This window comes from Heptranchias perlo, chromosome 8, assembly GCF_035084215.1.
Source record: "Heptranchias perlo isolate sHepPer1 chromosome 8, sHepPer1.hap1, whole genome shotgun sequence".
Taxonomy (NCBI): domain Eukaryota; kingdom Metazoa; phylum Chordata; class Chondrichthyes; order Hexanchiformes; family Hexanchidae; genus Heptranchias; species Heptranchias perlo.
In genome coordinates, this window is record NC_090332.1 from 40,020,991 (window position 1) to 40,033,524 (window position 12,534).

General features: G+C 39.8%; 1 protein-coding gene across 3 annotated transcripts in view; it reads right to left on the reverse strand.

The window, feature by feature from the left end:
- Positions 1–12,534, reverse strand: part of LOC137324564 (proteasome activator complex subunit 4-like) — a 163,713-nt gene that overhangs the window by 100,558 nt on the left and 50,621 nt on the right. For all 3 annotated transcript variants that reach the window (XM_067988995.1, XM_067988994.1, XM_067988993.1), the window contains 5 exons: positions 9,580–9,729; positions 6,068–6,131; positions 5,115–5,189; positions 4,683–4,805; positions 2,440–2,532 (listed from right to left, as the gene is read on the reverse strand). In XM_067988995.1, the coding sequence (XP_067845096.1) occupies positions 2,440–2,532; positions 4,683–4,805; positions 5,115–5,189; positions 6,068–6,131; positions 9,580–9,729 (505 nt within the window). The remainder of the gene's footprint in view (positions 1–2,439; positions 2,533–4,682; positions 4,806–5,114; positions 5,190–6,067; positions 6,132–9,579; positions 9,730–12,534) is intronic.

A 12,534-nucleotide genomic window follows, 5' to 3' on the forward strand; every position in this document is an offset into this window, starting at 1 on the left:
CATCTTTCTTGGTAAAGACAGATGCAAAGTACTTATTTAGTACCTCAGCCATCCCCTCTGCCTCCATGAGTAGATCTCCTTTCTGGTCCCTAATCGGCCCCACCCCTCTTGTTTCTACCCGTTTACATGCTGGCCACCAGTCCATTCTCATACTCTTTCCTTGCCCCTCATTTCCTTTTTCACTTCCCCTCTGAACTTTCTATATTCTGCCTGGTTCTCACTTGTGTTATCAACCTGACATCTGTCATATGCCCCTTTTTTCCATTTCATCTTACTCACTATCTCTTTTGTCATCTAGAAGAAGGAGACTTATGATAAATGTAAGATTCATGATACAGTAGAGAACCAAGCTGAATACAGAAAGTATAGAGGAGATCTTAAAAAAGGAAATAAGAGGAGCGAAGGGAGCGTATGAGATTAGATTAGCGGGTAACACAAAAGGGAATCCAAAAGTCTTATAAACATACAAATAGTAATAGTCAAAGGAAGGGTGGGGCCAATTAGGGACAAAAAAGATCTTCTTGTAGAGGCAAAGGGTATGGCTGAGGTAATAAATGAATACTTTGCATCGATCTTCACTAGAGAAGAGGATGCTGCCAATGTAGCAGCAAAGGAGGAGGTAGTAGCGATAATGGAGAGGATAAAGAGGTACTTAAAAGGTTGACAGTACTCAAAGTAGAAAAGTTACCGGTCCAGATGGGATGCTTCCTAGGTTACTGAGGGAAGTAAGGGAGGAAATTGCAGAGGCTCTAGCCACAAACTTCCAATCTTCCTTAGATATGGGAGTGGTGCCAGAGGATTGGAGGATTCCAAATGTTAGACCCCAGGTTTATCCCTCTTCCCTTTTTTGAACCGGGGTGTAACAATAATCCGGGACAAAATTAATTGGCACTTGGAAAAGTACGGGCTAATAAATGATAGTCAGCATGGATTTGTTAAAGGAAAATCGTGTTTGACTAACTTGATTAAGTTCTTCAATGAAGTAATGGAGAGGGTTGATGAGGGTAGTGCAGTTGATGTTGTTTATATGGACTTCCAAAAGGCATTTGATAAATCTTTCTCCTTAGAGCAGAGAAGGTTAAGAGGAGATTTGAGAGGTGTTCAAAATCATGAAGGGCTTAGACTAAATACGGATAAACTGTTTTTAGTGGCAGTAGGGTCAGTAACCAGAGGACACAGATTTAAGGTGATTGGCAAAAGAACCAGAGGCGACACGAGGAAACATTTTTTTAATTCAGTTGTTACAATCTGGAATGCACTGCCTGAAAGGGTGGTGGAAACAGATTCAATAGTAACTTTCAAAAGGGAATTGGATAAATACTTGAAGGGAAAACATTTACAGGGCTATGGGGAAAGAGCAGGGGAGTGGCAGTAATTGGATAGCTCTTTCAAAGAGCCAGCACTGGAATGATGGGCCAATTGGCCTCCTTCTGTTCTGTGCTATGCAATGAACCCATAAAGTCCAGGGATTACAGTTTGAAAAACTGGAATCTAAACAGTGGAGGTGGGAGAAACAAAGGAAAACAGTTTAAGCAGCTACTGTTTTTTGTAATTGGAAGAAAACTAATCTTTAACCCTCACAGTCTATTTCTTTTTAAAGTGTTAACTCATTTACAGTTAATTTTCTTTCCTTTTAGTGGTTAGATTACGTCCCAAGTTTTACAACAACCAGAAAAGTTTAACGTTGTTGGAAAATTTAAGGTATGCAAAATTCCTTGTTATGTGCAGGGCATTTATTTCCATTTTGTATACTAAATCTACAGGAAATGAGAACGGAGTTAATGTGAGAAATATTATGCAAACATCTAAATGCCTTTGCTATGCTGCAAGTACTCTACCATCTATGACATTCAATACTACATATTTCCAGCCATGGTGCAATACAGGCATATGGGTTACTTAAACCTGCAAAAGTCATTGCAGCAATCAAGTTATTTCCTTGTGGAGAAGTACATACATAGCACTGAGAAGCCATTGCTGTTTACTGCTAATGCAGACATGTAAATTGAGACAGAAATTAACTTCAATTAATAACCTGAAAAATCCAATCAAGACATTTTCTCTGCCCCACCTGCAAGTTACTGGTGTTTAAAACGAAAGAGGAAAAATTGGATGTAGAGTTTTAATTCTGGGTGAAGCAGAAATAATTAAGTAATATTTAGGTGTACTTGGTCAATGATGTTCCAAGCTACTGATCTTGTTACATAAAAACATATAGGGGTCGAGGAGAGTTATTTTACTGTTCAGAGTTGAATTATTGTACTTGAGATATTACAACACAGCCTTCAAGTCATGTACTAGGAATAGTTTGCACATTTGTATTAAATGTGCAAGAACATCCACTCAAATAAGAAAACAACTGAGCATATAATCTTCTGCCTCTCATGATTGCATTTCTATTTCTTTTCACAGATGTTAATAAAATTCAGAAGTACTTACCAACCATCTCCCATTATTAGAAGGATGGTAGAACGATGCAATGCTGTTAAAAAATCCACTCAGATGCTTCTGTGCAAGTTTACTGGGACCACCCTACCAAATTATAAGATTTAGAAGTTGTTATTCAATTTGAACTACACACCACAAATAAGTATATGTGCACAAAAATTCAATGGAAGAGTCGTTTGCAGATAAATATTTCTCACTATATTAAGAGTTTCCTTTCACCACCTTTCAAATATGCTTTACTAAAAGTATCAGGCAAATTCGTAATGGAAAATTATTTAAAATTCGAATGCTGTAACAGGTTGTGGGGGAGTTTCAAGGCAGTTACACAATCAATGGATTCTGAACTCACATAAATGATAAATTTGTGGAACTTCCCTAATCTCACTTCCACCATTTAAACTTTCATCCGTGCCTTACGAACATTTAAAAACGATAAACAAGGTCAGTTGATCCATCAACCTCATCCCATACTGTCACGGTGTAACTTAAGATCTGCAACTCTGCCCCCTCACGAAACAACCATAGAAACAGGAGTCAGCCCCTCCAGCCTGTTCTGCCATTCAATTAGATCACGGCTGATCTGCACCTCAACTCCATTTACCCGCCTTCGATCCATATCCATTGATACCTGTACCTAATAAAGAAAGAACTTGCATTTATATAGCGCCTATCACAAGCGTAGGGCGTCCCAAAGCACTCTACAGACAATTAAGTACTTTTGCAATGTAGTCACTGTTGTAATGTAGGGAACCACGGCAGCCAATTTGTGCATAGCAAACTACCAAAAACAGCAATGAGATGGATGATCAGATAATCTGTTTTAGTGATGTTGGTTGAGGGTTAAATATTGGCTAGAAATCCTCTGCTCCTCTTCAGATAATGCCATGTGATCTTTTACATCCCTGAGAGGGCAGACAGAACCTCAGTTTAACATCTCATTCAAAAGATGGCTCCTCTGACAGTGCAGCATCCCCTGTCAATCTCAGTCTTGAAAATTTCAATTGACCCAGCATCCACAGCCTTTTAGGGGTGAGAATTCCAGATTTCTACTACGATTTGTGTGAAAAGTACGCTACATGATTTCACTCCTAAATGGCCTAGCTCTAATTTTAAGATTATGCCTCCTTGTTCTGGATCTCCCCCCACACCAGAGGAAATTGTTTCTCTGCATCTGTTCTATCAAATTTTTAAAATAATTTTAAACCCCTCAATTAGATCACACTCAACCTTCTAAACTCAAGGGAACACAAGCCACATTTATGCAACCTGTCCTCATAATTTAACCTTTAAGCCCTGGTATCATTCTGGTGAATCTGCACTGTATACTCTCCAAAGCTAATATTATAGTTCCTGAGATGTGGTGTCCGAAACTTGGCACTAGTTCTTGCCTTGTTCTCTGAAATGCCTCATGGTGCTTTTCTATGTTAGAGGCACTATGTAGATGCATGTTGCTGCATCAGAAATGATCTTACTTGTTTACCATCAGAGACCATTCTAAGAGCTTGTTGATAAGCACGGTAAGAGTTATGGATGCTATCTTTTTTCAAATAGTTTGTATACTGTGTAACTTTAGTTATTGTACTGTATTAGTACATCACCTACCTTTGTGCTTCAGAGTGGTTTTTTTTTTGTTAATAAATCTGGACAAGCAGTTTTAGCCTGCATGGAGTAGTCTCTTGGCATGTTATTTTCCTACTTTCTGAAGTGATGGGAGAAAATGGTGGACATTCCACATATTCTTCAGTAAATTATTTACTGAAAATCAGTGTTAATTGTTACATCTAGACTTTGGTAACTCATACGCCAAAGAGTAAGAGTCTGGTTCTCCTTATGGAAACTGCTATCTAGCTGTTTGCGCAGCTTGGAACCTTGGAAATCAAGATTCACAATTAAATCCCACCATTTCCGAGGGATTTCTGTAATAATATCAATGGGTAAATGCTGCTGAAAAAAATTACTGAGTAATGAGCACAATGGAGCAGAGCAGTCTAATAAAATTAGCTCTGAATAATTAGTACATCCTTCCTTCCATTCACAAATGCATTCTACATAACCATGATACTACCACAGCATATTTGATTGGACAATTATACTGAGAAATTAAATAAAATCTACGTACAACAGATTTTCTTCAGTACAAGAATTTAAATAAAATACTTATATTTAAGTATGAGATCAATAAAATGTTAAGACACTTCCTATAAATAGCATAAAATCCATAATTAAATACTAACCAGCATGGAAGTGATCCAAACCACCACATGGCCAATTTCATATGCACTTGATAAATATTTGGAAATTAAAACCTGGCTACTTCCTACTGGCAGATTTAAGCTTCTCAGAAATCTGGTAAAAATCTGTAAAATATAAAGTATTCACTAACCAATATTAGATTAAACACATAAATAAAACTAATTAACAAAGTTAAGATAGCAAAAATTATAAACAAACAAAATGTAGAATTACATGGGCTGATGGTTATTACTAAAATTGTGGCAGCATCTTCTCTTCTGATAGATGTTTGCATCACTGATGATTAGCCAAGAAACAACTAAACACTATTGTTGATGCAAAAAGGTTTTGACGCAATCATTACTTTCAATGACTCAAAACTGTCATGCCACAAACAACTAGTTAGTATACTTGAAAATAACAATGCAATTTACCTTTGGAATGTATTCATCCCAATCTATGTACCCAATGTTATCTGTAGCCAAACGAGCAAATAGGTTTACCAAATTCTGTCAATAGCAGAAAAGACATTTTTAAGTTCCAATGCATTAATCTTATTAACAAGCACATCTCAACTTAGAAGCCTCCTTAAAACAGTTGAAAAATCTCTTCTTATGGTAAGTTACATATTAAAATGACTGCACTCAGGAACCCTAATGTGGTACTTTTAGACAATTTAAACAATAAAAAAAACAGCAATTCAATGCTCATAATAATTACAACTTTTTTAAACTATCAATTCATCCATCATTGCACAGGATGATCCCAAAATTTTAATTCTTCCCACCAACATTCTCCACTAAATGGTTTCATAAATTAAAATACATCTGTCACAACCTTCATCTTTAACTCTTAGGAGTGAAAAATTTGAACAAAAAATGAGCAGTCACATTATAATTTGTATACTGCGTGTTTTAGTTATTTACAACAACTAGTATTTATATAGCACCATTAACAGAGGAATGTCCCAAGGCGTTTCACAGAGGCATAATCAAAATAATGGACACCAAACCAAAGAAGGAGCTATTAGGAGGGGTGACCAAAAGTTAGGTCAAAAGTTGGGTTTTAAAAGTGTCTTAAAGGAAATGGAGGGGCATAGCGAGAGAAATCCAGAGCACAGGGCCTAGGCGGCTAAAGTAACGGCAGCCAATGGTGTGGCCGGGGAAGGGGCTCACAAAAGGCAAAAGTTGGAGGAATGCAGAGTTCCTAGAGGGTTGTAGGGCTGGAGAAGGTTACAGTGATAGGGAGGAGGCAGTCAATGGGTTGAGAAAGGTGGTGGAGAGTTCGAGCTGGGTGTTGTCGGCATACATGTGGAAGCTGACCAATGTCTACAGATGATATCACCGAGGGGTGCTGACTCAATTAGTCCATGGAATGATTGGCTTACCCCTTCCCACTGTGGGAGATTCTGAACTGTGACATAAAGGCCTATAAATTCGTCAAACCAAAGCCTGTAGGAAATCAAAAAACAAGATGGTTCAAAATGCAATACCTTAATGAAAACATATCAGCAATTTCACCTTCAATAAGCAAAAGAATAACTGTTCCTGCATAAAATATATGTAGATTAACACACATTTATCTTCCGCTGGTTGATTTCCTGTGGCACTGCACATGGGGAGTCAAGACAACGTGCAGTCTTCAGGTGAAGAGAGGTTAGAGGGCAGGGAATAATTGGACCAAGGCGCACCGAAGGAATTGAGTTTCCATTTTGAAGTAATACATTCTGTCCTTATTGTTATATTTCAATTATACATTTCTATTTTCATATTTAGAATGGAAACTGATCATGTAAAATTGTCATGCTGTAATTTCACCCTCCCACTACAGTGGCACCCCAGCAGGAGGGTGCCCAAACCTACAACCTCTACCACCTAGAAGGACAAGGGCAGCAGGCACATGGGAACAACACCACCTGCACGTTCCCCTCCAAGTCACACACCATCCCGACTTGGAAATATATCGCCGTTCCTTCATCGTCGCTGGGTCAAAATCCTGGAACTCCCTACCTAACAGCATTGTGGGAGAACCTTCACCACATGGACTGCAGCAGTTCAAGGCGGTGGCTCACCATCACCTTCTCAAGGGCAACTAGGGATGGGCAATAAATGCTGGCCTTGCCAGAGACACCCACATCCCATGAACGAATTAAAAAAAATTTATAACGAGATGTTTACATAGGCAGCTTCCATTATAAATGTGAGAATAGGAATTTATAATGGTATAGTTGAAAAATGTGCACAAACCGAAGATTTTAAATATATTACTAATCCATTTCCCGTAGCATTGCACACAATAAGTCAGAGAATATGGTCTCTCAGCTGCCTCTACTGTCATTGTGCAGATGCTTTTCTCACTCTGTCTCTCCCTTTCTCTTCTCTTCTGCTTTTCTCCCCTTAAATCTCTCTGCTTCAATCACTAACTCCACTAGTGGATTCCAGAGCTTTGTAACCCTCTATGTAAAACAGTTCCTCCTGCTCTCTGTCCTAAATCTCTTACATTTAATCTTCTATTTATGTCCCCTCATTCTAGACCCCTCAACTGCTGGAAACAGCTTGTTCCTATCTACCTAATCCCATCCCTTAATTATTTTAAATACCTCCATCGAATCACCCCATAATGTCCTCCGTTCTAATGAATACAGTCCCAATTTTCCAAGTCGTTCTTCGTATTTGTATTTCCTTATACCAAGCAGTATCCTAATGAATCTACTCAAACTGTGGTCTTAAGATTTAACATAGATTCACCATTACATCTTGACTTTTATGTCCTATACCTCTTGCTATAAGTCCCAGTATTCCATTAGTTTCTTTATGATCTTATGCACTAGAGCTGCTGCTTTTAATATCTCATCAACCTGAATCCCTAAATTCCTGTACTCTTCCAAATCATCCAACCTTCCCCCAAAGGTATTTTGTTTTTAAAAAATAAAAGTAAATCACCTCAAACTTACTGCCATGGAATTGCATCTACTACTTTTTCACCCATTTTACCATCCATCTTATCATTATCTCCTTGCAGCTTCCCTTGGTCCTCAAAATTACTTTATTATTCGTTCATGGGATGAGGGCGTAGCTGGCGAGGCCAGCATTTATTGCCTATCCCTAATTGCCCTTGAGAAGGTGGTGAGCTGCCTTCTTGAACCGCTGCAGTCCATGTGGTGAAGGTTCTCCCACAATGCTGTTAGGTAGGGAGTTCCAGGATTTTGACCCAGTGACGATAAAGGAACAGCGATATATTTCCAAGTCAGGATGGTATGTGACTTGGAGGGGAACATGCAGGTGGTGTTGTTCCCATGTGCCTGCTGCCCTTGTCCTTGTCCTTCTAGGTGGTAGAGGTAGCGGGTTTGGGAGGTGCTGTCGAAGAAGCCTTAGCGAGTTGCTGCAGTGCATCCTGTGGATGGTACACATTGCAGCCACTGTGCGCCGGTGGTGAAGGGAGTGAATGTTTAGGGTGGTGGATGGGGTGCCAATCAATCAGGCTGCTTTGTCCTGAATGGTGTCGAGCTTCTTGAGTGTTGTTGGAACTGCACTCATCCAAGCAAGTGGAGAGTATTCCATCACACTCCTGACTTGTGCCTCGTAGATGGTGGAAAGGCTTTGGGGAGTCAGGAGGTGAGTCACTCGCCATAGAATACCCAGCCTCTGACCTGCTCTTGTAGCCACAGTATTTATATGGCTGGTCCAGTTAAGTTTCTGGTCAATAGTGACCCCCAGGATGTTGATGGTGGGGGATTCGGCGATGGTAATGCCGTTGAATGTCATGGGGAGGTGGTTAGACTCTCTCTTGTTGGAGATGGTCATTGCCTGGCACTTGTCTGGTGCGAATGTTACTTGCCACTTATCAGCCCAAGCCTGGATGTTGTCCAGGTCTTGCTGCATGCGGCACGGACTGCTTCATTATTTGAGGGGTTGCGAATGGAACTGAACACTGTGCGATCATCAGCGAACATCCCCATTTCTGACCTTATGATGGAGGGAAGGTCATTGATGAAGCAGCTGAAGATGGTTGGGCCTAGGACAACGCCCTGAGGAAGTCCTGCAGCAATGTCCTGGGGCTGAGATGATTGGCCTCCAACAACCACTACCATCTTCCTTTGTGCTAGGTATGACTCCAGCCACTGGAGTGTTTTCCCCCTGATTCCCATTGACTTCAATTTGACAAGTGCCGCTTGATAGCACTGTCGACGACACCTTCCATCACTTTGCTGATGATTGAGAGTAGACTGATGGGGCAGTAATTGGCCGGATTGGATTTGTCCTGCTTTTTGTGGACTATGCCTCCTATTTTAGTGTTGTCTGTAATACCGGCCCTATATCCAAATTCTTGATGTACAGTGAACAGAAGAGATCCCTGAACAGAACCCTATTGGACATCACTATCCACTTCCAACCACTCAGAAAATACCCTTAACTTCTACTGTGTCCACCCTTCTACCCATTTTTAAATCAAATTTCTACCCCTTGATCTTCTCCACTAGTCTTCTGTGTGGTACCTTGTCAAAGGCTTTCTGAAAGTCCATTACATCACATTGATTGCATTTCCCACATCCACTATATCTTAAAGAACTCTATTAGACTTGTCAAGCACAATCATCTTTTCTGAAATCCGTGTTGGCTGCTTCAATTTATTTTGCAAGATTCCCAATTTTGGCCAGGCCATCACAGGGAATTGCCAGACAAATAAATGCCTGGACTTTCCCCACAAAAAGAGAAGGGAGGAGAACAGGAGAGAAATACAATGGCCCAGTCACCTCCAGCCACTTTAGTGGAGTTAATACAGAAGCCTAGGAAAGGGCTGCCTTTTCAGAGCTTGGGAATGGTGTACACTACAGGGAGAGAAACTATCTAAAAGAAAATGAAAATCTAAAATGGAGTCATGAGCTATCTGTATACTAACCTGAATCCTTTATGATGCAGATGAGGCGGAAGGGAGGTAGGAAGAAACATTTCAAAATAACTGATTGCCTTCTGCATCGTGACATCAAAAGGACACATTAATGGCTGCCATTCATCTAACATCTCTGCTGTAGCTTCAACTGGAAAATACCTGGGCACAAGAAACCATTTCTGTTCATAAAAAAGCACTTCATGTTCCAACAGGATATTGTAAATAGCACACATACAATAAAATGTATAAAAATGTAAATATAAACACACACTATACACATAGCAAGTTAACAATTTAGCAATAGTGCTTAACAATTTTTTTCCCCCCGATAATTGTTCCCTACCAGCTTCAAAAAGCTTTAGGATTCAAATAAACAAAAGATTGTGAGACAGTTTAGTTTAACTGTTGTCCATATGGCACTTAGAATATGAACAGTTGAACCTTGATGAGTCACTGAAAACAGAAAAACATTTATTCATATTTGGGAGTCAATAGTTCATGTTCATTTACTTTGCTGAAATAAGTCAAAGGTTTCTCAAGAGCATTCTTCAGCTAATGCTAATGATAATGATTTGCCTCTGAAGCAAGGATTACTGTTAAAGAACATCTGTCACACACTGTCAAATTACTATCTCTAGTTGCCTTCATGGCATTAGAAGTTTCTACATTACCCTAGGTTCAATGTATAGAATTTCCAAGCAAAGTTTTATTTGTGATAAATATCAGATGTAAGAATTAAAATACACGCAAACTATATTTCCATCATCACCTGTGTACCTACCTGAAGCTGGAAGCTCTGATGCATCAATTAGGATATCAACTCAAAAAATAAACTCATGTCTGTAATGGAACTGGCATTATTCGTAATACCAAATATAATTATGCAGTGTCAGACCATAAACATATGCAGCTGGAAGTAATCCTCTGCTTCTCCCTCAAAAACTGGATCGTTCTAACATTCACTCACACCACTGCCTGAGTAATAAACTCACTAGTCACACATTAATTCCACCTGTTCTTGGCCAGGTTACTAGCTGAACTGCCCTGTACTGAGCAAGGTATTATGCCTCAGAAGAATAAACCTGACTGCCAGCCATTTTGCTGTGTAGTGAGTGTATATGGCTGTGGTTTTCAGATTATGCCCTTTTGTTCTGGATTCTCCCACCAGAGGAAATAGTTTCTCTGTATCCACCCTATCAAATCCCTTAATCATTTTAAGTACCTCGATTAGATCACCCTTCAACCTTCAAAACTCAAAGGAATACAAGTCATGTTTATGCAACCTGTCCTCATAATTTATGCCTTTAAGCCATGGTATCATTCTGCTGAATCTCTGCTCTAAGGCCAATATATCTTTCCTGAGGTTCAGTGCCCAATACTGAATGCAGTACTCTAGGTGGCGTCTGGCCAAGGCTCTGTACAACCGAAGCATCGGGTCCACACTTTTGAATTCCAGTCCACTTGAGGTAAAGGCCAACATTCCATTCGTCTTTTTGATTACCTTTTGTACCTGTGCACTAGTTTTTAGTGATGTGTACACTCACACCTAAATCCCTCTGATCCTCCACAGCCTCTGGTCTCTCATCATTAAGAAAATATTCCAATTTGTCTTTCTCTGATCCAAAGTGAATGACTTTCCCATAATGAACTTCGTCGGCCATAGTTTTGCTCGCTCACTTCGTGTTTATGTCCCTTTGAAACTTCCTGCTCCCATCTATACAACTTACTGTGCCTCCTAACTTAGTAGGATCTGCAAACTTGGATATACAACTCTATTCTTTCATCCAAGTCATTAATAAATATGATGTAAAGCTGAGGCCCCAAAACAGATCACTGGGGAACATCAGTTATCGCATCCCACCAATCATAAAGTGAACCCTTTACACTCTGTCTCCTCCCTCCTAACCAATTACCAACCCACGTCACAAGGCTATCTCCAATTCCATGCACTCTCATTTTTGCTAATGATCTTGTGTGAACCTCATCAAATGCTTTCTGGAAGTCCAAAATAGACAACATCCATAGACATTCCCCTACCCAATATGCTAGTGACCTCCTTAAAAAAATTCAGCTAGATGAGTCAGACATGACCTACACTTCACAAACCCATGCTGACTCTCTGATCAACTAATACCTGTCCAAGTGCTCAGTCTTAAGTTGGATTACAGTAACTTCCCCACAATTGATGTTGAACTGACAGGTCTTTAATGGTAAACAACTTGGGATCACTCAGTTTTATTTAGTTAGGGACCTTCAGATTGGAATGTGCTCAATGGGCCGGATTTTGCTGTAAGCAGCGAACAAACAGTGCCAGCCATTCGTTAGAAAGTCTATGGGCAAATGCAAGTCTATGGACTTTTGCACAGCAAGTTACTCTAAGTTAGTCTCAGTTAGAGATTCATTCAGCACAGCGCCCTCTACAGGGCATCTGGAACCTGTGTGAACATGGCAAGCAACTGTGTTTCCTTAACCAGAGTGAAGAATCATTAATGAGCAGCGCAGAGTCTGAAGCAGGAAGCGTAAGTTAGAATAGTGATTTCAATATCAAAACAGGTACAGAAAGCAAAATAAAAAGAGGGAAAGAAATATTGGATTAAGAGAAAGAGCTAAAAGAGAGCAAAAAGAAAAAAAATTACATTTTTTAAAAATGTCTAGCAATAATTAAAAGCTGAAGGAGTGAGGCTCCATACTTGTAAAAATTAATTTTCAGTGCCATAGAGATAGTTTGGCAGTAATTAGATATACCACGTCGTTAAAAGGGTGCTTTTACTGGAACGGACAAGCCCTAACTTTTTCTGGCGAGTCTAGTCCGTATCTATGTGTCAGTGCAGGAACTTCATGCTGTTCAATTCATTTGAATGGTGAGTCAGCCGGTGAGATGCCATTTTCACGCAGTTTTTGGAGGAGCAGGGTAGCTCGGGCAGCAACTTCCCGATTTCCGCGTTTAACTGCACATGTGCGGTC